The sequence below is a fragment of the Miscanthus floridulus genome, chromosome 12 (genome assembly GCF_019320115.1).
Source record: "Miscanthus floridulus cultivar M001 chromosome 12, ASM1932011v1, whole genome shotgun sequence".
NCBI lineage: Eukaryota > Viridiplantae > Streptophyta > Magnoliopsida > Poales > Poaceae > Miscanthus > Miscanthus floridulus.
The window spans coordinates 84058104-84080245 of NC_089591.1; the positions used below are offsets into that span (position 1 = coordinate 84058104).

The following is a 22142-nucleotide window of genomic DNA, read 5'->3' on the forward strand; positions in this document are numbered from 1 at the left end:
TAATAAATGTGAGGTATGATGAAAGAAAAAAGTTTATTTGCAAACCACAAGCTGTGATAGTTCATAGTTTGCATTGTGTAAATAGTGGTCTCAATATTTTCTAGTGTATGTAGATCATTTTATTTATACTAAAACCACTCAGAGTGTTAGTCTCCGTTAGCGGTGCCCTTACTTTTTTTTTCCATTTCATATGATTCAAATACCTGGTTCTACGTATGCGATCGGAATGGAAAGACATTAATCTGGAAAGTGGAAATGTGTATCCTTGCTAGCAAAATACAAGCAGACCAGTAATTCTATGGCTTGGCTGGTTCGTATCGTTGTTGGTTCGTGAAGAAGTATTACTGGCTGGTTTGTGTGAGAGAAAAATATTGTTTTGGCTCAAAATTTACGATCGTTTACGACAAGCCACGGCCAAACGAACAATGATTTGTATACAGTTGAATTAGGGACAGAGCTACCATTATTAGGGCATTTAGAACACAAGAATTATCTGATCGAACATGCTCTGCATGTGTGCGGTTCATTAGACACAAAATTCCATAGGCGTGTTGGAAAACAGTACGTTTGGACCCTACTATATACATATACTTTGTCGGTAGCCCTGTGTGCTCTTTATTCGTGCTATCATGCATACAGTCAAAGTTTGTAGGTCGCGCACTTATGTTGAGTTGATTGGGGGATGCCGCTTAATTAGCTAGCGTACACGTCTGATTGGCATGGACGGGCGCTAGCTAGATAAAATTCATTCGGCTCACAAAAGAAATAATGGAGATGTACTGTTTCAATGTACCACATGCATGCACTTTAATTTGTGCATGTGAAAAAAGCCAAAAAGGGGTGGAAAATTAAAGGATACGTGTAGTCAACGAGGTCAAGAGCTGTGCCACGCAGTTGCCGGTCTGGGAGGCCCCCACCCACGCGTGTGGTGAACATGCAAACACTCAATTTGATCTGTTTTCGCCACTTGTGTATATAAGTAGATCCTGGAGAATAGCCGGCAGCTTTTTATTTTGGTTTTCTAAATGAACCAACAAAGGAGACCCGTCCAAATAAAATATAATTTTGGCTTGAGTACTAAGTCAAACCATGTTTATTAGTTTGACAAAATTTATAAAATAAGATATAATTTTAGCTTGAGTACTAAGTCAAATTGTCTTTTTATTCATAAAAATTTATAATATTTATGATACTAAATAAATATAATTACATTTACCATCACTACGTGAAAAACGGTTTGTAGCAACGGGTCAATTTTTTTAGGGGTGGCTGGTAATGGAGCCGCCCCTACAGTGACGTGCTCGAGCTCCACGAGATCAGCCGCCCCTACAAATGAAACAGCAGGGACGACTGGTGATACGAGCCGCCCCTACAAATGGGTAGGATTTGTAGGGACGGCTCACTCACCAGCCGCTCCTGGTGTTGCTATTTATAGGGGCGGTGGTGAATGAGCCGACCCTACAAATACTCCACGTATAAATACCTGGGATTTATAGGAGCGGCTCAATCACCAGCCGTCCCTATAAATGTCCGCTATATAAATGGCTGCAGCCCTCTTTTTCTTTCTCAGGTCACTCACTCCAACACGTGAAAGAAAGGTGGGGAGGTCTTGGGCACCTCCCAAAAATTGCTCTACTAAGGAGAGAAGGTTTTGGTCTCAAATCCTTTAGTGAAAAGGTTGTAGAAGGTAAGAAAATGATATTCCACATTTTTTTGAAGTTTTAATGGTTGGTTAGTGAGTAATTAGAGTTTTGTTTTTCTCTCTCTTCTATGGTGCTTGAGCTACTTATGAAGCAAATTAGACCTAAGTTTTGAATGTACTAGGGTAAATTAGGTAGGAACAAGATTATACCCTTATTTGGTCTATGTTTCTTGATTTTAGTGAACAATTAGTTAGTTTTATGGATGTTTCATGTGCATGTAGATCTAGATCTAGGGTTTGGTTTTTTATTAATTTCGTTTTTGTAAATTTATGTTTGATGAAATTGGACTAGGGTTTGCATGAAAGATATTGGGTAAAATATAATTGTTGCTAATTGTTGTCTTTGAAATTGTTTATTATAATCAACAAATATGTATTTTAATTATTTATGGATAAATAGGCCATTAATTAATTTTCTCTACCATGGTGTGTTTGTATGCTTCATGTAATTATATTTGATTTATATTCATATATATCTAAAGTATATACAATTATTCTCAAGTAATTATTAATTTGATTCATTTTTATATATATTTGAATAAGTAGTCCTTTAATGTTTGTTTTGTTGTTGTTATAAAAGATGAAGTACAGGAACTCTTGGATGTATGGTTCGTTAAGGTTCAAGGCAGGTTTCTGTGAAGAGATGGATAAATTTATTGAAGCCGCAAAGAAGCATGCAACAACGTTGACAGAGAATAAGGATATAATTATTTGTCCCTGTAAAGATTACAAGAACCGTATGGCATGGACAGATGTGACTATCATCAGATCATATTTAATCATGCGAGGACTTGTTGAGGACTACACATTATGGATTCATCATGGTGAAACGGTTATTGTTAACGATGAGGATGAGGAGGAATACAACGATGAAACCCTAAAATCCCTGTCCCAATATTCAACAGAGCTTGATGCACGAATGGATTTTGAGTTTGGCAATAAACAAGGTGGTGATACTGGTGGTTGGGATGGTAACGAAGGTGGTGTCAATAATGATGGTGGAGCACATGTCGAGGATGAAGATGATTTAGAGGACATGATTTGAGCCCTTGGACCAGAGATTTTACTAAAGAGCCCAAAAGGTCTAGAAAATTTGAAAAGGATGATAAAAGCATCGAAAAAGATTGTGTATGGTGTTGAAAAGAGCTATCCGACATATTAGACATTGCTACGTTTTGTGCTTGAGCTACTCATCCTTAAAGGCTAAGTACGGCTGGTCAGACTGTAGTTTCAATGATCTATTGCATCTCCTGTCATGGGTGCTGCCACAACCAAACTCAGTTCCCGTCAACACATACCAAGCGAAGAAGGTCATAAGTCCATTAACAATGGGGGTTGAAAAAATCCATGCATGCCTCAACCACTGTATACTTTTTCATGGTGAAATGTTCAAGTCACTAGATAAATGTCCCCGGTGTGAGGCTAGCCGGTACAAGAATAATGACCTTTATGGTGGAGACGAAGCCTTCACTGGGGAAAAAGAAGAATAATAAGGGTACAAAAAAGGTGGTACAAGAATCTCAACCCCCAGAGGACACTCCATTAGGCAACGATGCAAAGCAGAGAAGAATTACTGCCTTGGTAATGTGGTACCTGCTAGTGACCGACCGCTTGAGATGTATCTTCCTAAACCCTAAAGAAGTCACACTCATGACATGGTGGGATGATGAGCGCAAGGTGGATGATGATAAGATTGCACACCCGACTGATTGTAGTCAGTGGCAAAGGTTCGATGAGAAGCACAAAGAATTCAACGATGATCCAAAGGAATATGGTTTGACTTGAGCACCGATGGAATGAATCCCTTCAATGAGAGGATGAGCGACCACAGCACTTGGCCAGTGATCTTGACCATGTACAACATCCCAACGTGGTTGTGTCAGAAGAGAAAGTACCTTCTCCTCACTATTCTTATTTCTGGCCCTAAACAACCAGGCATTGATATAGACGTGTTCCTCGAGCCTTTGATGCAAGAAATGGAGAGGCTATGGAGGCATGGGGAGCCGATGTACGATGCATTCTAAAGGAGGACTTCATATATAGAGCAATAATATTTGTTACTACCAATGATTACCCTACGTTGTTTGCTTTGTCTAGATAGATCAAAGGGAAGACAGGATGCTTGGTTTGCTTGGATGGTACTACATGGGTGTACCTGGATGCATCCAAGAAGATAGTTTACCTAAGGAACCGACACTTTTTAAAGACAAGACACAAGTACCGCAGCAAATTATTCTTTAGATTTTATGACAACACCCTAGAGATTGAACCCCCTCTAGAGAGACGTCATAACAAAGAACATGTGTACAAAATGGTGAAAAACATACGTATCGTCTATGGAAAGAAGAATCCGAATGGGACGAACAGAGATAAAAGCACACCTCCTATCAAAGGCGTACCTTTCAAGAAACAATCGATCTTCTTTCCGTATCTGCCTTATTGGCTAGACTTGGAGGTCCCCCCATGCCATTGATGCTATGCACGTGCAGAAGAATGTCTTTGAGAGTCTCATTGCTACCTTGATGAATACAGGCAAGTCAAAGGATGGTCTAAAATCACAGAAAGACATGGTGTAGCTAAACGTGATGCCACAACTTCACCTAGCACCTGAGACTAATGGAAAATACACTCTATCTGCGGCGTGCTTCAACCTAACACTAGACGAGAAGAGAGCTATATGCACTTTCCTAAGGGGGTTCAAAGTCCCGACTGGGTTTTCAACGAATGTGAAGAAGCTAGTATCAATGAAGGACTTATCAATAACACACTACAAGGCTCACGATTGTCATGTGATGCTGACAGTATTTCTACCTATTGCAATCAGGGCTATAAAGCTAGAGTTCTTAAAAATGGCCATCACCTGCATGTGCTACTTCTTTTCAAAGATCTCAAAGATGACAATTGGCAAGCAAGAGCTAAGTGACCTACATGAATTTATGGTGGAGACACAAAACTAAGTAGAGATGTGTTTACCTCCTGCTTTTTTATATAATGCCACATCTCATGATTCACATGATTCATTAGATACAGACGTTGGGCCCTTCCTACTTGCATGAAATGTGGTCCTACGAGCGGTTCATGTCGGTTCTAAGTCGATACGTGTATAATCGAGTATACCCAGAGTGCTCCATAATAGAGGGTTACAGTATTAAAGAAGTCATCGAGTGCTGTCAAGAGTACCTAAAAGTACAGAAAGGGATTAGTAAACCCAATTCTCATCACAAGGGTAGGCTGGCTGGGAAGGGCACCAGTGGTAGAAAAGTGTTCATCGACCATGATTACAAAGTGGTGAGTCGGGCGCATTACAGTGTCTTGCAGAGTAGCACAACTAATGCAACCGTACATTGATGAACACTTGGCTATCATTATGACGGAGAGAAATGGTCGTTCGGATGATTGGGTCATGAAACAGCATAAGCAACGACTAACTACATGGTTGAAGGACCAAAACATACCGCCTAAAAAACTATAGACTCTATTACCATCAGTAGGTTGGCCGCACATCAAGACAAGTGACATCTTGAAATGCTTACGACATCAATGGGTATACGTACTATATCCACACAAAGGATAGTAAATATATGAACTAAAACAACGGCGTTCGAATAGAGGCTCTTGATGGATTGGAGCGAAAGATCCAATACTTAGGCATCATTGAAGAGATATGAAACTTGACTATGAAAGGGATATAACGGTGGCCCTGTTTCGATACCGCTGGATCAAACAACACCAACTGAACGAGGTCGGATTGAGAGTCCTGGATCTCAAGAATCTAGGCTACCAAGATGACCCTTGGGTGCTTGCTTTACGTGTCGCATAAGTTTTCTATATGTCTGACCTACAAAGTAACCTCCCCCCGAAAAAGAAGACAAAGCACGTGGTCACCTCCGGGAAACAACACATTATCAGAGTTGATGGCATTGACGATGTTGAAGCTTACAATAACTATGATGAGATGTCACTATTCACAACTTTCCTAAGAAGATTAGTGTTGTGGAAAAGAACCTGCCCAAAGACATTGCCATGGGAACGAAAAGGTGTCAAGGGAAAAGTCGTTACAGCGGGCTAGCTAGTTATTGAACGTGGAGTGTTTATGTAAGTGTGTGTTTGTAAGACTTCATTTATGCATGCGTGTGAGACTATATATTTATGTATGTGTATAAGACTATATATTTATATATGTATGTGAGACTACATTTATGTATGTGTGTGAAACTACCCTTTACAATATCCAGATGAATCTATTTCAACATCCACTCTATTACTACTCAGTGTAATTGTTACTACTAAAACTTTATGAAATCACTTAATACTTTATGAAATGAAGAAATGACTAAAATAAAAGTAGGAGATCTTGACGAGTTATACAATTTTTATATTCATCACCTTTACAGCTGAAATCATTTAGTGGTTGAAAATCAGGTTTGAAGCTGTCATTTTCTGAAATTCAAAATTTGAACTATTCAAATTTTATCAAATAAAAAGATAATCAAAATAAAAGTTGTAGATAGTGATATGTTCAACAACTTTTATATTCATCACCTTTACAGCTGAAATCATTTAGTGATTGAAAATCATGTTTGAAGCTGTCATTTTCTAAAATTCAAAATTTAAACTGTTCAAATTTTGTCAAATAAAAAGATGACCAAAATAAAAGTTATAGATAGTGATGTGTTCAACAACTTTTATATTCAGCAGCTTTACAGCTGAAATCATTTATTGGTTCAAAATCAGGTTTGAAGTTGTCATTTTCTTAAATTCAAAATTTAAATTGTTCAAAATTAGTGACAAAGATAGATGACTAGACTAAAATGATAGAACGTGATTTTAGAAAATTTTAGAAAAAAAAACCATCACATTTGGAGTTAGTATGAGGAAGAAAAACTAGTTACAAGTTTCAGCCACATATTAAAAAGACAAATCACACTTGTTCATCATTGATCATCATGAACAGTTATGATTTTTTTTAATCTCTGGGTAAAATTTATACCTAGTCTTTCTCCCTCATACTAACTCCACATTTGATGGTTTTTTCCCTAAAATTTTCTAAAATCATGCCCTTCAAGTTACTGTGTTGTTTTGGTCATTCTTTTCGTTTGACAAAGTTTGAACAATTCAAATTTTTAAATTTAAAAAAATGACAGGTTCTAATAAGATTTTGAAACACCAAATGATTTTAGCTGAAAAAGTGATGAATACCAAAGTTGTATAACTCATCAAGATCTACAACTTTTATTTTGGTCATTTCTTTATCTGACAAAGTGATAATAAACATGGTTCACAAATCAACATGTCACTCGTATAGTTTATGAAACTATGAGTGATATGTGGATTTGTGAACAATGTTTACTAACACTTTGTTAAATAAAGAAATGATCAAAATAAAAGTTGTAGATAGTGATGAGTTCAATAGCTTCTATGTTCATGACTTTTCTAGTTGAAATCATTTAAGGTTTAAAATCTTGTTTGAAGTTACCATTTATTGAAATTCAAAAATTGAACTTTTCAAATTTTGTCAAATGAAAAGATGATCAAAATATAAGTTGTACATCTTGATGAGTTCAATAACTTTGATGTTTATAAAATTTTCATTTGAGGTCATTTTATGTGCTAAAATTCTATTAGTTATTTTGAAATTCAAATTTTCATTTTTTTAAATATTGTTTTTGTAAAGAAGAAAATATAGAATTATATCTATACATATAATAAAATTGTTTATATATACATATATTTATATATATAGAATAATAAAAAAACTAATATATAAATTTACATTGTGTTCTTTATATATTTATGGATTATAGAATTAGTAATTAAAATAAATTAAAAAATATTTGTAGGGGCGGCTAACTCAGGAACCGCCCCTACAAATCGATTTATAGGGGGCGGATAACTCAAGAGCGGCCCCTACAAATGAACTCCGGCATATAAACCAGAGCCCACGAGTAGGTAGAAAATTTTCTAAGTCCGGGCGCTATTCTCCTCCACGACGTCGGCAGGCTGCCTTCTCTGTACCCTACCTCCGCCGCCTCTATGCCCTACCTCCACCGCCTTCGTGCCCTACCTCCATCGTGTCGTACCTCTCCCGATCCGCTTCCAACCTCTGGTCCGTCTCCTGCCCTATGTGTCGCCGTTCCCCCCGGCAGCTAGGGTTTCCGCCGCCGTTCCCCTTCCCACGGCAGCTAGGGTTTCCGCTGTCGGTGCCCATGCTCCCTTCGCCCGGCTGCCCTGGTGCCCGTGCGCTCTCCCTCTATTACCTCTGTGCCCTACCTCCACCGCCTTCGTGCCCTACCTCTATCGTGCCATACCACCCCCGATCCGCCTCCAACCCCCAGTCCGTCTCCTGCCCTACGTGCCATCGTCCCCCCGGCGGCTAGGGTTTCCGCCATCGTTCTCCTTCCCACTGCAGCTAGGGTTTCCGCTGTTGGTGCCCATGCTCCCTCCCCGACGGCTCTGGTACCCGGTCCACCGTGCGCTACGGTGTCCGCTCTCCCTCTACCGACCCCGATGCTAGTGCGCCTCGACGTCCTTGCTCCCTTCTCGGCAGCTCTAGTACCCGTCGTGTGCTCCAGTGTCTGCTCTTCCTCCACCGGCCCCGGTGCTGGTGCACCTCGACATCCCTGCTCCCTCCACCGACCATTTGGAAGTCCATCACCCACTGTTGGCTTATAAGTAAGTTGCTTCTTTAGCATGAGATCATTGATAATATTATGGTGTTCAATCTTTTTTCCCCATAATATTATGGTATGCACTAATAATTAAAGCAATGGCCTAATGGAGCATGAATATTCTTTATTAAGTCAATTCTCCCGTATCTCTCGTAGTATACTGTTGCTATTGTTTTGTAGTTTATCTATCGGTGTTTTAGCAGTAAATGGGACACATATTTTTATACTAGTTCAAATAAGAGGTGTCATGTGTCATGATGTTTTATATTCAGGTTAATCGTGAGTAGAAGGGTTGCAACTATTGTCTATTATAGGTATTGGCAGTATTGCTATAGATGGGCTCCGTAGCTCTTCTTGTAAATTGTGAAATAAGGGTAAAGATATAGTCTTATCTTGATTGGTTTACAAGTTGGTTATAGTCTGTTACAAAAAATTCAATCATTTTAATGTATATATATCTTGGTTATGCCTTATCTGCTAAGTCAATGAGGTAACCTGAGCCTAGATTTGCTCTTGGCCAATCAACCTGCTCTACACCCTCCTGAGAGTCATTTATGACCCTCCTGAGAGTCATTTATGTCTCTAAGCTCATACCTGTTGTGCTTCTTCTCCCAACTAGATCACCAGCCAAATCACTATCAGTGTATCCCACTATTTCTTCCTCCTTTCCACCTTGAGTATACACCAACCCAAGATTCATAGTTCCCTTTAAATATCTCAGTATCTGCTTTACTGCTCTTTGATGCTTCATAATAGACTTCTCCATGTACCTACTGGCCATCCCAACTGAGAAAGACAGATCAGGCCTGGTATGCAACAAATATCTCAAACCAATGACCCTCCTGTACTCAGTGGCATCAACTCTTTCTCCACCCTTATCTTCATCTAGTTTAGCTCCTAGATCCATTGGGATCTTGGTAGGATTGCAATCCTCCATACCAAACTGACTCAATACTTTCTTGGCATAGCTAGACTGTTTGAGTGTGACAAAATCTTTATGCTGATCAACCTCAATCCCAAGATAGAATGAAAGTAGCCCCAAATCACTCATCTCAAACTCTGAGGTCATCTGTTTCTTAAACACATCAATCTCTATAGAATCCTCTCCTATCACTATCAATTCATTAGGTAAAGTTTCCTAAAAATTCACTCCTGTAGGACTGCATTAGACAGCAGTAGAGAGTGCAGAGTGGAAGTGTACCTGTCCATTCACAATGAGTGAAACTAGGACATACTTCTTGTAAGCTTCTACAGCAATCAGTGTTCAACATTGACATTAGGGCAGTAACAGCCTAAAATAATACCTCAGTAAACATTAGATGCAATCCAAGTAGCTAACTGCATCACCAACACTATATTATTATGGTGCTTTAGTCTTAAATTGCTTTCTGGATTGGTATGCTCGCTTGCTTCCACGCACCCATCTGGTTCGTCCTCGCTGTTGCTTCTCTGGTTCCATCGGTCGATGATGCAAACTATAGCAATCTGAGGTGGCTTGTGGGTATTCTTCATGTTGGTGCTTTTTTGTCTTCTTGTGTTATCTCATGTCTTTCATCAAACCATGGGATACGTCCATTCCCAAGCAACTGTTGTAGGCATGCCTACCTGATGGCTGGGATGGACGTGTCCCACGCTTCCATGGGAGCCATGAACTTGCCTCAGCAATTTGTGTTCTTATTTGCCACCTGGGATGATTGCAGTTAGCTTGCAAGATGATCATAAGTTAGTTTGTAGTTAGCTGAGGCCTGCATTTTTTGTGCCTATGATGTCCACCATTTTTTTGACTGAGGCTGATATAATTGTGAGATCCTTTTCATGCCTATGAAGATAACTAGTGCCAGTTGAGTAATGGATTATGCACATTGATGACCTTGGACTTGTGAGGTACTGGAGCATTGTTTCTTCTATCTTCTGCTTATGCTTCTCATGGCTGTCATCAAACCATGTGAGACATCCATGCCCAAGCAACAGCTGGGCTGGTTGTGATAATTTGAATGGCTAGGCTAGATGTCTCTCATGGTTTCATGCCTGTCATGATCTTGGTTTTCAACTATCTGTTTGAGGTTTGTTGCTGTCTATGTTTCTTAAGCTCCAAGTTCAAGGTCAAATAAAAAGGCAATTAAATCTGAGGCAAATCGATTGAACTAACCCTCATCTTATCAACATTTTATACTTGCTTTCATCGATCTGCATCTATCTATCTATCTTCGATCCATCCTATCTAGCATTGGTTCCTTCCTTCATCATGAACTACCACTGCTCATGTTTGCAATGATATGAGATGGATGCTACTGTCATATTATTCCTTCCGAACTGATGGCTGTTGTGTTGATCAAATCTGACCTTGTGTTGATCAAAGCTGGCTACTGGCGATGCACCCTCCCTTCTCCTTTTTTTGTTTTGTTTTGGAGGTGGGTAGGTGGGGAGAGGTTTAGGGGGTTCGAGGCTTACTCCAGTGAACTCCCCCTATGCAGAATTGTGAATTGTTGCCATCACATTTTGATGAGTTTGCTTCTGAGGGCAGGGGTGGAGCCTCATGCAAGTGAAACTGGGCACACCTCGGTCAGTCATCGGAAAGAATTTTCAATGCCCAAACATGCATACCTCACTATTTAGCACCAAACTCAGCAAAGCTTATACATCTCATCTCCCAACTCTCACATTCCCATCCCATCATCTTCTACTGAGAAACCAAGAGGAAAAAGCATCGTCGCATCGCACACAAATTTGTCCTTGTTCGCACCTTGTATTGCTCCCTCTGTTTACTCTCTTTTTACTCTGGCTGCCAGCCTCTCTAATCTAGACCAGTTGCCTGTGCTTAGAGCCAAAAGAACAGAGTGACATTGCGACCATCCCCAACCCCCAACCTAAACAAACATCAGTTCAGTCGCTTCTCACTTCACTTGTGATCGTTCTCTCTCTCATTTTTTTGTTTGATCATTGGTGATCTGTTTAATATTAAAAAAACATGGATAAATCCTACTCTACACTACTCCTACTATCTATTGTACTGCTAATCCTACTCTACACTACTATTGTCTACTACTAATCCTACTCTACACTACTCCTACTGTCTACTATATTGTCTATTGTAGCTGCCTGTGATGCCTGTGATGTACCCTAGCAGCATGTACCACTGCCTATGATGCCATTTTTAACTTGAGCACTAAGCATATGTCATTTTCTATGATTGTTACTGCCTATGATGCCTCTATTATGTTTCAACTTTGCATATGACATTTTTGCCTACTAATGGGGCTGCCTGCTGCACTAAATTCAATGGTTCACTGGATTTTTGCTTGCCGCTGCTGTATCTACTGCTGGTTGTTTTTTTGCCTGCTACGCTGCTCTATTATGTTTCACTGAATTTGGCTACTCTAAACTGATTATATCTACTTCTGCTGGCTGGATATGTGCCTAAGTTCACTGAATAGATGTTGGATAAAAAGTAATTACCTTCTATCTACTGTTGCTGGTCCTATACTTGGACTACTACACTTACTCCTACCATTGCTCCTACTACTTGTTGGCTGCTCCTCCCTGTACTTGCTACTCCTACTACTGCTCTTCTTTCAGTGATGCTCCTACTACTACTCCTAAGTGGCTGCTGCTCTTACTCTACTACTACCACTCCACTGCTACACTTACTCTACTCTGCTACTTACTACTTACTACTACTACTACTTGCTACTTCTAGCTACTAACTGTTGGCTATTGTTGCTTTTTTGCCAAATCTCCCAGGACTCGCCCAGGACTTGTTGTCCTATCTTTTGCCATTAGCTGCTGCTCTATGTTTGTTAAGCAGTTGTTGGTTTTTTTACCAAATCTCCCCTCTCCTCTCTTCTCCTTTGTTTTGCCGATGATGAAATTGTCCAAGTCCATACATTATATGGAATATGAGCTGATGATCAAGAACTTGTGAGGAACTTGGCATCATTAGTAGCCGCCCCTACATTACCTTCTCCTCTCTTCTTTGTTATGATGCCTTGATGCTCCAAGTTCAAGATCAGATGATGATTGACATGTTTCTAAGGCCCCTACTACTCGCTTTTTATATATTGTTGTTTTATAGGACTACTTTGGTTTATAGACCTTTTTTATTTCTTATACCTTCTCGCATACCTAAAGCACACTTTCCTACATCTATTAGAACAAAGCGTGAAATAATATCATGGACACCAGATAGTGCAGCCCAATGCCCAAAGAATGATGAGCAGCCAACCTATGAGGAGCAAGCACTAGAGGACTAGCTTACTCAGGAGCAGTTCAATAACGAGTTAGAAAAGGATCTAGAAGTAATGCTTACTCATGAGCAGTATGACGAGGAGGAAGGGGGAGCAGAAGGAAGAGTAGGAGAGGCTGCTGAAGGCAAAGAAGAAGATGATGAGGACTCAGAAGAGGGATATGTAAGTCCCGAGGATCCTTTCCCATGTGAAGCCAGAAGGAGGCCAATGGAGGAAGATTTGGATAAGGATTTTGACCCGAACGAGAAGGTAGGGAAAAAGCCTTAGCTTATAAATTTTGCTAAAGCTTTGGCTATGTTACCTCTACTAACATTTTGACCTATCATATATATAGGTCCCTCCTGAAACTCAAAAAAGACGACGTTCATGTCCGTGATATCTCACTGGATAAGACGGAGTAGAGGAAAAGAGAGCAGAGGCAACAGCCATAGAGACGGACATTGAGGCCTCTGCTCCACAACCTCAAGATACAACCATGACTACCAAGCCTAAGAGGAAACGAGGGGATAGAAAAGCAAATCAATATCCAGATAAGGCATGCTATGTGATAACGGAGGTTGGGCTAGCAGGGGAGATCCTTGAGCCAAAGAAATTAAGAGGATGATTCCATAATGTGATTGGGCCCTAGTAAGAGATAAATTGAACCCAGTAATCCCTAACTAGAAAGAGGTATCAGAGAAGAAAAAGGATGAACTATGGGATAGGCAGCTGAAGCTCAATTTTAGATTTCCGAAGGGTAAGCATGAACTGGTAAAAAAATGCTTTCAGGATGATGGGAGAGTCATTCTAACATTGGAGGTCGGAGCTCAACAAGAAGTATATCCAAAAGGGGTTAACTCCCTTCAACGAGTTCGGCAACATAACTCCTAGTCAATGGGAGGAGCTCGTGGCTCAGAAGACTTCACCGGAGGCATTGGAGCTCAGTGCCCGTAACACCAAGCTGGCGAAGAGGAATAAACACCACCATCATCTAGGCCCTAGTGGCTACTATGCCAAGGAAAAGTAGTTTAGGAAGATGGATGAAGAGGCCGCAGCTGCTAGGAATATCGATGTGACGAATTTGAAGGTACGCTCAAGAAATTGGATATATGCGAGGAGTACATAATCATCCAGCAGTAATCTTAAGTTTGATAAGCCAAAGACCTAAGAGGTGGTATCAAGGATACTGAAATATGCTGAAGACAAGGAGAAGGGCTCATTCAATCCTTCCAGAGAGAGGAACGAGCTTAGCCTTGGCTTGGGAAACAAGGAGCACATAGGCCGCACCAGGGGGCTAGGGAAAAGGATGACCTGGAAGCAAGGATTCAAAGAGGATAGGCACATGTACAAGAAACATGGCAGAGACTGGGAGACTAATCTTGAGCTCCAAGTGAAGGCTCTAGTTGTGAAGACGCTAGAGGAGCAAGGACTGTCTATGGAGCCACGGATATTAATGACGCCAAGAGGAGAACTGACATTAGTTGGCAACCCTCCAAAAGTTCCTAGCAGCCAAGGTTCCACTGCATCCACAACCCCCATCGATCGCATACGGGAACCAACTAGTTGCACCTTGGTGTTTCTCAGCGGCCGGCAGAACATTATAATGGAGGGGCAACGGGTGTGGCACATCCTCCCATTGGCTTACACCACAATAATAAGATACCGCCGGACTACACTAGGGTCAAGGTGCATACTGTGAAGCCCAAGTTCATGCAGTGGAAGATAGACTACGCAACTCCCGAGGGGCTGGTGTTACTCGGAAATGTAATGGGGCAGTTCATCCTCTGGCACAAACAGGACATTATATTTACTACTTCTTTGCCGCATCCCCCTCTCCCAAATTTGGAGCGAGTTGTTGAGGTCGAGGAGATATTTTCACCGTCTCATGACCACCACATTCCTAAGATGCCACATTCTTCCCTGCCTCCTAGCGAGCATGTGCCTAATAAGCCACAACCTTCTCCAGCTCGTACCGAGCAAGTGCATGATGAGATACCATAGTCTTCTCAACAAGCACAGTCGATACATGAACAACGAGTGCCTCCTAAAGAAGGTGATGCATAAGAAGATGAGGATGTGCCTGAATGGGAACTTCGAAAGAAGCATCCAATCACCATAAGACCAATTTATGTTTCGATGAAAGATGTCTCGTTGGTGCACAAGTGGTATTCCCATGACCAGTTTAATCCTGAGAACCAAGTTAAAAAGTCCCATCACGGGGTTCTGAGGAGGCCATCACTAGCAAACTCCATCAAACAGCAAAGCAGTATCCAAATATTGATGCCATCAAATGGTCAAAGGATTAACCAAAAACATATAAAAGAGGAAAGCCCTTCCTACCAAACCGGGACATCCAGCGCCTACCACTTGGAATGAGAAGGTTCCATAATTGGCACTTACGTGTTCTCCCAATGAGCATAGACCTCGTACAAGCATGCTTCCCCACCGGCACATTTGGAATCCCAGCCAGAAAAATTGTCTTTGACTTCAATGACATGCAGACATGCTTTCACCTCAGAGCAATGGAGATGAATCTAATTCGCACATGATGCCTGTAAGTCCTTATCCTCCCGATATGATATGAATGTAATCTTTGAATTTTGTTGTAACTAACACACGTCGTGATTTGTAGAATGCAAGTGCACCTTGTAAAACAAATGCCAAGTGTGAAAGTCGGGTATATAGACCCTCAAGCTATAGCACAAACAAATTTTAATTACTCTAAATAGTGGAAACTGGATGACAAAGAGCTAGCTGCTGGAAAGATCCTTCGGGAGAAAGAGCACATTCGTACGAAGAAACTAAGGGAAGAGTCCCTTAAGATTTCGGTATACATTGCCCTAGCTTTTAAAATTCTCCAACAGCACTCTACTATATGGCTACCATACAACTTCGAGTAAGTTCAACTCTATACTTAAAGCTTTGTTCGATATATTTTTTTGATGCAAAAGAGCTTATCTAGTTCTATGATTAAATCCATGCAGCAACCACTAGATTTGTATAGGCATCGATGTTGGGAGGAGCATGTCATGGGTCTTTGATTCAATAGATAGGGACTCGGTGACATACAAAGACTTCATATTGATTCTCAAGACGTATACATATCGACAATCCTCATTAGCTTATATGTTTGTATACATACTTGTAACATTCACTTTTGGATACTAACAAGTTGTATTTGTTAAAATAATTCGAACAGGGCATTTAGGTTCTATGTCACTAAACATCACATAAGGCATGATCCAGTAAGGAAGGAAAAGTTGGCTATAAAAACACTATATGCGGTAAGTATAACTTACTTCTTCAGCACTCCATTACATGGCTGTCAAAAGCATTACTTAACATTTTCATATGCAAAACACACGGTGCCCCAAGCAGAAGTCTGGGAGTGTATATTATGGATACTATGTATGTTCTATGATGAGTAACACCGGTGCCTATAGGAGACACCCCTTAAGGGTAAGTTTGAACCTCTTTACCCGTAGTATAAAAACTTCATACATGGTATAAAATACTAAACCGAAACTTGTTCTCTTGTAGTGGAAAGAAGAGAAAGAAATAAAAAAAAGACCCATACAAGGATGACCAACTCTTAGAGCTCATCGACGACCTTTGCAACTTCATATTGGACCAGATTGTACACGTCAAAGGCACCTACCATAATCGAGAGTCTGACTTAGGTAGAAATCCTCAGTACCAATACCTTTGTGAGACTGAAAGGCTAGCTCTAGGACGTTGATAACAATGTGTATGGAATTTGACATTGGTTATACCTTGTGAATTATGTCTATTTAATGATGGATTGTATATATTCTTGTGAATTAGACTTGTAATTGTAGTTTATATAATACTCTTGTGCTTGTAGTTTATATAGTACTCTTGAGCGAACGCGGTTCAGAACGTTGGTCGCGGGGCGTTCGGCGGGACGTTGAGCGAACGCGGTTCGGAACGTTGATCGCTCACTCGCAACGCGAACGCAGGAATACGCGGAAACAAACATGGCAGTTCTGGTCGAATTTGAATTGTAAATTTGAATATTTTTTAGCGGAAAAAACGTACTGTAGGGACGGTTCTAGATTGAACCGCCCCTACAAACAGGTGTTATAGGGGCGGCTGGTACTACAACCGCCCCTACAAATGCATGATTTGTAGAGACGGTTTGGTAGGGCGGTTGTCCAAACCATCCCTACAAACCCTTTATGTAGTAGTGCATGAAATTTATTTTCATAGTGTGCACCTATTTGAAATGAGAAATGATGATACTGGCTACTCCCTCCGTTTATTACATACCATATTAGTTTTGTCTCAAGTCAAATATTTTTATTTTTTATCATCAATTTTTATAAAAAAAATGTATTGCTTAACAACATAATATTTATGCTTTTAGATTTACAACAAGAAATACTTTCATAATATGTTGGGGTCGAGATCTTCCGAGATGCCATCACCTTCGTCCTGATCCCTCTTTCGATCACCTCCACAAAGATACACACTATGTTCCATGTGGGTGTAGGGGGATCCAAAGGTTATGGAAATGGAGTAAAGTTGGTGGAAAGGTGAAGAGCGGTTCCTGAAGGTTGAGGAAATGGTGGGGAGCTCCCGAAGGTATCAAGACAAAATCCGGAGAATGAACTCGATCGAAGGCACACAAAATGCGGGAAAAAGAATAAACCTTCAGGTGCCATCCTTGGGCTTGCACCTCCATGGCTACGTACGAAGGAAAGAAGGGAGTAGAGGTGGGCTAGGAGGCAGGTTGGTGGCGAGGCGAACCGGCCGTGGCGCCATCCCCAGAACTTGTGTCGCTGCCGCCACGAAGGGAAGAAATTAAAGGAGGGTGTAGGCTAGCAGCGTGGCGGCGTAGGGGAGGGCCAGCCACGGACGGTGACAAGCAAGGACTGAGGAGAAGCCCGTGGCGAGGTGGGTCAGGAACGGTGCGAGGACAAAGAGGCCGAAGTTTGAGCTCTGAATTGGGAGGTCCAAGACATGGGCAAAAAAAAATTATTTCTTCCATGTTCTTTCTACACGAGTACGAGAAATTAATAAAATAGTCGATGTGATTTGTTACAGTAGTGATATACGTTTTCATAATAGTACTGAGCAAATTTGTGAGTTCACGGTGTTCATCAACAAATACTACGTTTGCCAATGTTCCTCGCCAAATTTCCAAAAAGAAAAGAAGCTCCCAGCCGGCCGCCGAACCCACCACCCTACCATACGGTCAGTCGAGGCCACTCGCTATCCCTGTCATCCATATCCTTCCTTCCGACGGCTGGCCGGGCAGTAAACCAAAAAAACTGGTAGCGCGTGCATGCCTTGCAGTAGTTTCCAAATTTAATTTCTCCAAGTACGCAACGTACTACGACGTCGGAGTAGGCCATTTGCTGAAGCATGCACCGTCTCTGTCTCTCTCACCTCCTCCCTTCCTCTGTCGTGTCGTCTCGTCTCTGTCTCTGCTCGCCTCGCCTATGGCCTATATATACGCCGCGCCGCTCGCCAACAAGCTCCATCCCCTCCCCTGCATAGTGCATAGCCATCCATTACCATACACCGTACCCCCATCGTCCCGTCGCGTCGCCCACTGCACCGCGCGCCCGGCCAACATGGGAGGCGGCGGCGGATGCGATGTGGCGAAGCCGGTGGCGGCGATGGTGGTGATCCAGGTGATGTCTGCGGGCGTCAACATATTCTACAAGCTGGCGGTGTCGGACGGCATGGACATGAGGGTGCTCGTCGCCTACCGCTACCTCTTCGCCTCCGCCTTCCTCGCGCCCCTCGCCTACTTCATCGAGAGGTATCTTATCTATAGTTAGGCTGCTACCTGCTGCGTGCGAGCATACACATGGCCCTCCCATCCGATCCACGCCTGGCTACCTCGTCGTCGTCCCATCGCTTCAGACTTGAGCAGCTAGCAGCGCTTGCCATCTCGGCCATGTGGCGTCCGATGATCCTTGTTCAATTCCTCTTTTTCTGCATCGTCGCCGCCGGCGCCCGGCCCCCTCCATCTCGACCTTTCAATTTTCGGAGGCAAATTAAAGGGCAAAAGGAAAAAGGGACTTGGTAGTAGTGCCAGCAGCCGTCCATTTTTCTTTTCTTTTTTCTTTTCTCCACTCCCGCTCGCTTCCTATTCCAGAACAGAACAGATCACTTGTTTTCTTATCTTGCACTAGCTTCTGCTCCGCTGGCACTAGACGATAGATAGATGCTTAGCTCGCTCATGTGCACGCATGCATGCTATTGCTACTAGTACTCTTCAAAAAGATTGATCGGGCGATCGATCGCAGCTGATTTTCTGCTGATGGGCAGGGCATGCATACGGCCTAAAATTATCAACTTCAGACAAGTGATCAGTGAATTGGTACGGTGGATTAATCATTCGACCTTTTTGTGTGTATGGAATTTCGATGTTTCAGGAAGAAACGAACAAAGTTGACGTGGAGAGTGTTGGTGATATCTTTCATATGTGGCCTCACCGGGTGAGTACCTTATCTTATTATTATATATATCACTCTGTTAATGGGAAAAAAAACATTCCCAAACCAAGTGTATCCCACAAAACATGCATGCATGTCATTGTAGCTTATATATATGGATAGCTCATCAGCATTAATTAATTATTAGTTCACTAACTAATTAACTAATTGCATAACTCATACACATATGCATGAGTGGTGTAATCTTGTGAAGTGTTTCTTTAAATTTCCCATTGACTAGCTCAAAATGCATGCAGTGGCATCTGGCATGTAGGATCGAGTCTGTATGCTACATTAGTATAGATGTTATATATATGCATGTATTTCATCGCTTTTGTCAATTCTTTCTTGATGAGTAGCACTAGCTAGCTAGTGCGGTAGCTCAATTAGTTTGGCAACAGGAACATGCATGTAGAAGCAGATTGCGTGCCGGAATTCAGGTGCGATAGATAGGTAGATGCCGGGCGGGTGCAGCATGCAGCAAAATTAAAACAGATAGCTTTTGCACGTGATGCTACTAACTAATATAACTAGGCCGACGCTGACCACACATGTCGTCCACCTCCACGCATCCAAGCAATTCGGCAGCGCACCCACATCACACTTGTGTGTATAGGTATATATATAACACGTATGTATGTCACGAGGTGCTTGCCGGAGCAAGCGAACCAAAAAACCACTTTTTGGTTGGCATCCAGGGCCGGAGAAGGAAATCCAATAAAATAAAGCTTGCTTGCATACACCACAGGATCCATCGGTTGATGATGCTCCATCACTGTCACCGTCGGTATGATGTCTCGTGCTTATTAACTCAACACTCAGCAGCTGCATGCTGGCCTTCCGTTTGGACTTTGGAGAGATCGAGTAGTTGGGAGCCCGTCAGTGTGTTATATAGACACTTGTCGCGAATTTACTGAATGTTTGCCGCGTGCCATATTGCCATCCTTATCTGCCTGCAACTTTGTTGTTTGCCTTTGCCCGTTGGCATCGCATGCCTCGGACGTGCCCGTCATTGACCACTCACCATATATATATGGCTATATGCCCATGCGTATGCGCATGGCCACCCACCTACATATAGCTCTGCAAGTCCTAGTGCACCACCTACCTAGTTTGTGCAGGTATGAGATTGATTTCAGGTTGCACATCTCTAGACGCGGGCCTTGCATGCATGCTACCTTTAGTGCATGTGTATGTACACATGTACATACGTGGCCGCCGGCCGCCTTACATACCTGCCAGCGATCGAGCTGAGCTGCCCCCGCCGGCGGGCAGCGTCGTGTCGTGTCGCTACCAACATCGTACATACCGCATGAGAATGAATATACAGATCGAACAGCATGCCATGCAAATGATGCAATGCAATGTAACGGACATGCATGCATTGCATTCTGAGCTCAATAGAATATAATAGCTGATTATATTGATCGATAAATGATAATGGTAGCTGACGGATGCATGGCATGGATGTGCACGCTCGCAGGGGCTCGCTGGCGCAGAACCTGTACATCTCCGGCATGAAGCTGACCTCGGCCACCTTCGCCTCCGCCACCACCAACCTCATCCCGGGGGTCACCTTCGTGCTGGCGCTCATCTTCCGCTACGAGCGCCTCGCCATCCGCGCCTCCTCGGGGCAGGCCAAGGTGGCCGGCACCCTGCTGGGCGTCGCCGGCGCCATGCTGCTCACCTTCTACAAGGGCGCAGACATCACACCCTGGCACAGCCACGTCAACCTCGTCGCCTCCTCCGGCGCCTCCGCCGCCGCGCACCACCAGCCGCCGGTCCTGGAGGCCGACGCCAACCGCGTCGTGGGCTCGCTGCTCTGCATCAGCAGCTGCGTCTTCTACGCGCTCTGGCTCATCCTGCAGGCCAAGCTCAGCAAGGACTACCCGTTCCACTACTCCAGCACGGCGCTCATGTGCGTCATGAGCACGCTGCAGTCCGTCGCCTTCGCGCTCTGCACCCACCGCGACGTCGCGCAGTGGCGCCTAGGCCTCGACGTCCGCCTCCTCTCCGTCGCCTACTCGGGCGTCCTCGCCTCGGGGGTCATGCTCGTCGTGCTCTCCTGGTGCGTCAAGAAGCGGGGACCGCTCTTCGCGTCCGTCTTCAACCCGCTCATGCTGCTGGTGGTGGCCGTCCTCAGCTCGCTGCTGCTGGGCGAGAAGCTCTACCTCGGCAGCGCACTCGGCGCCGTGCTCATCGTCGTGGGGCTCTACGCCGTGCTCTGGGGGAAGGGGCACGAGGCGGACAACGAGGTCACCACCAAGGTCAGCGAGCTGCCCCTGCCCATCGTCACTACCGACGGCGACGACGATGATGACGGCACGCGCGGCGCCACCGTCAACGTGGTCGTCGTGCAGCAAGCTAAGACGTCCGATCACGATTCGTCGAAGCAGCAGCGGACGACGACGACGAGATGATTCAGGTTATTAGCAGGGGTCGGAGGGATGCTCATCAACCAATGCAACTTAATTGATCAACCTGCTGACCCGCCGTATGCGTGTAGATTGTAGAATTACCTGATGGCATTGCTGATTGCCTAGCTAGCACCATGCATGCAATTGTTGTATCTGTCGTCATGCATCATGCCTGAACTGAATTCCATCCATCTGCTGCCTCGATCGTCTGAATGGAGGAGATAGTTCCAAGATAGTAGGAGTAGAAAATTACGCAATCATCAATTGCAATGCAAGGGAGTCAATGGCTGTTCATCCAAATTCCAACCCAAGGAGACACGTGCATAGAATTTTTTTAAAAAAAAACTGCAAGCCAATCTCAATCTGGCAGCATTGCAATTGAGGATGAAACAGCTTTGCTGAATATCCCTGGACAGTTGAGAGAAACCATCATATATACATGGGCCGGCCCGTTCGTGGAAAGCTAGAAGTACCTTTTTAGGCCCGTAAGCCTAGCAGGCCAAATGTGTACCTACTCCTCATAACCAAATTGTACCTGGGAGTTGGGAGCCTGCTTGCCAATCCAAATTCCAAATGAGCAAAAGGCCCTTGAATTCTGGACATCCCGGCCCAACAACGTTGTCGCCATTTCAGGTTATCTTTCTCACGCACAAATGTGTGTG

The 22142-nt window shown here is 43.1% G+C and overlaps 2 protein-coding genes across 2 annotated transcripts; one reads left to right on the plus strand and one right to left on the minus strand.

Annotated features, from left to right (window-relative positions):
- Positions 1–8944: 8944 nt before the first annotated feature.
- Positions 8945–9439, minus strand: LOC136496278 (uncharacterized mitochondrial protein AtMg00810-like). The gene has a single exon (XM_066491933.1). The coding sequence runs from the start codon at positions 9437–9439 to the stop codon at positions 8945–8947; it is 495 nt and encodes a 164-aa protein (XP_066348030.1).
- An 8665-nt stretch (positions 9440–18104) lies between these two features.
- On the plus strand, positions 18105–21785 carry LOC136497932 (WAT1-related protein At1g68170-like). The gene is made up of 3 exons (XM_066493835.1): positions 18105–18384; positions 19004–19066; positions 20547–21785. Exons 1-3 carry the CDS (start codon positions 18194–18196, stop codon positions 21481–21483), a joined length of 1191 nt encoding a protein of 396 aa, XP_066349932.1. The 5' UTR covers positions 18105–18193; the 3' UTR covers positions 21484–21785.
- The last annotated feature ends 357 nt before the right edge of the window (positions 21786–22142 follow it).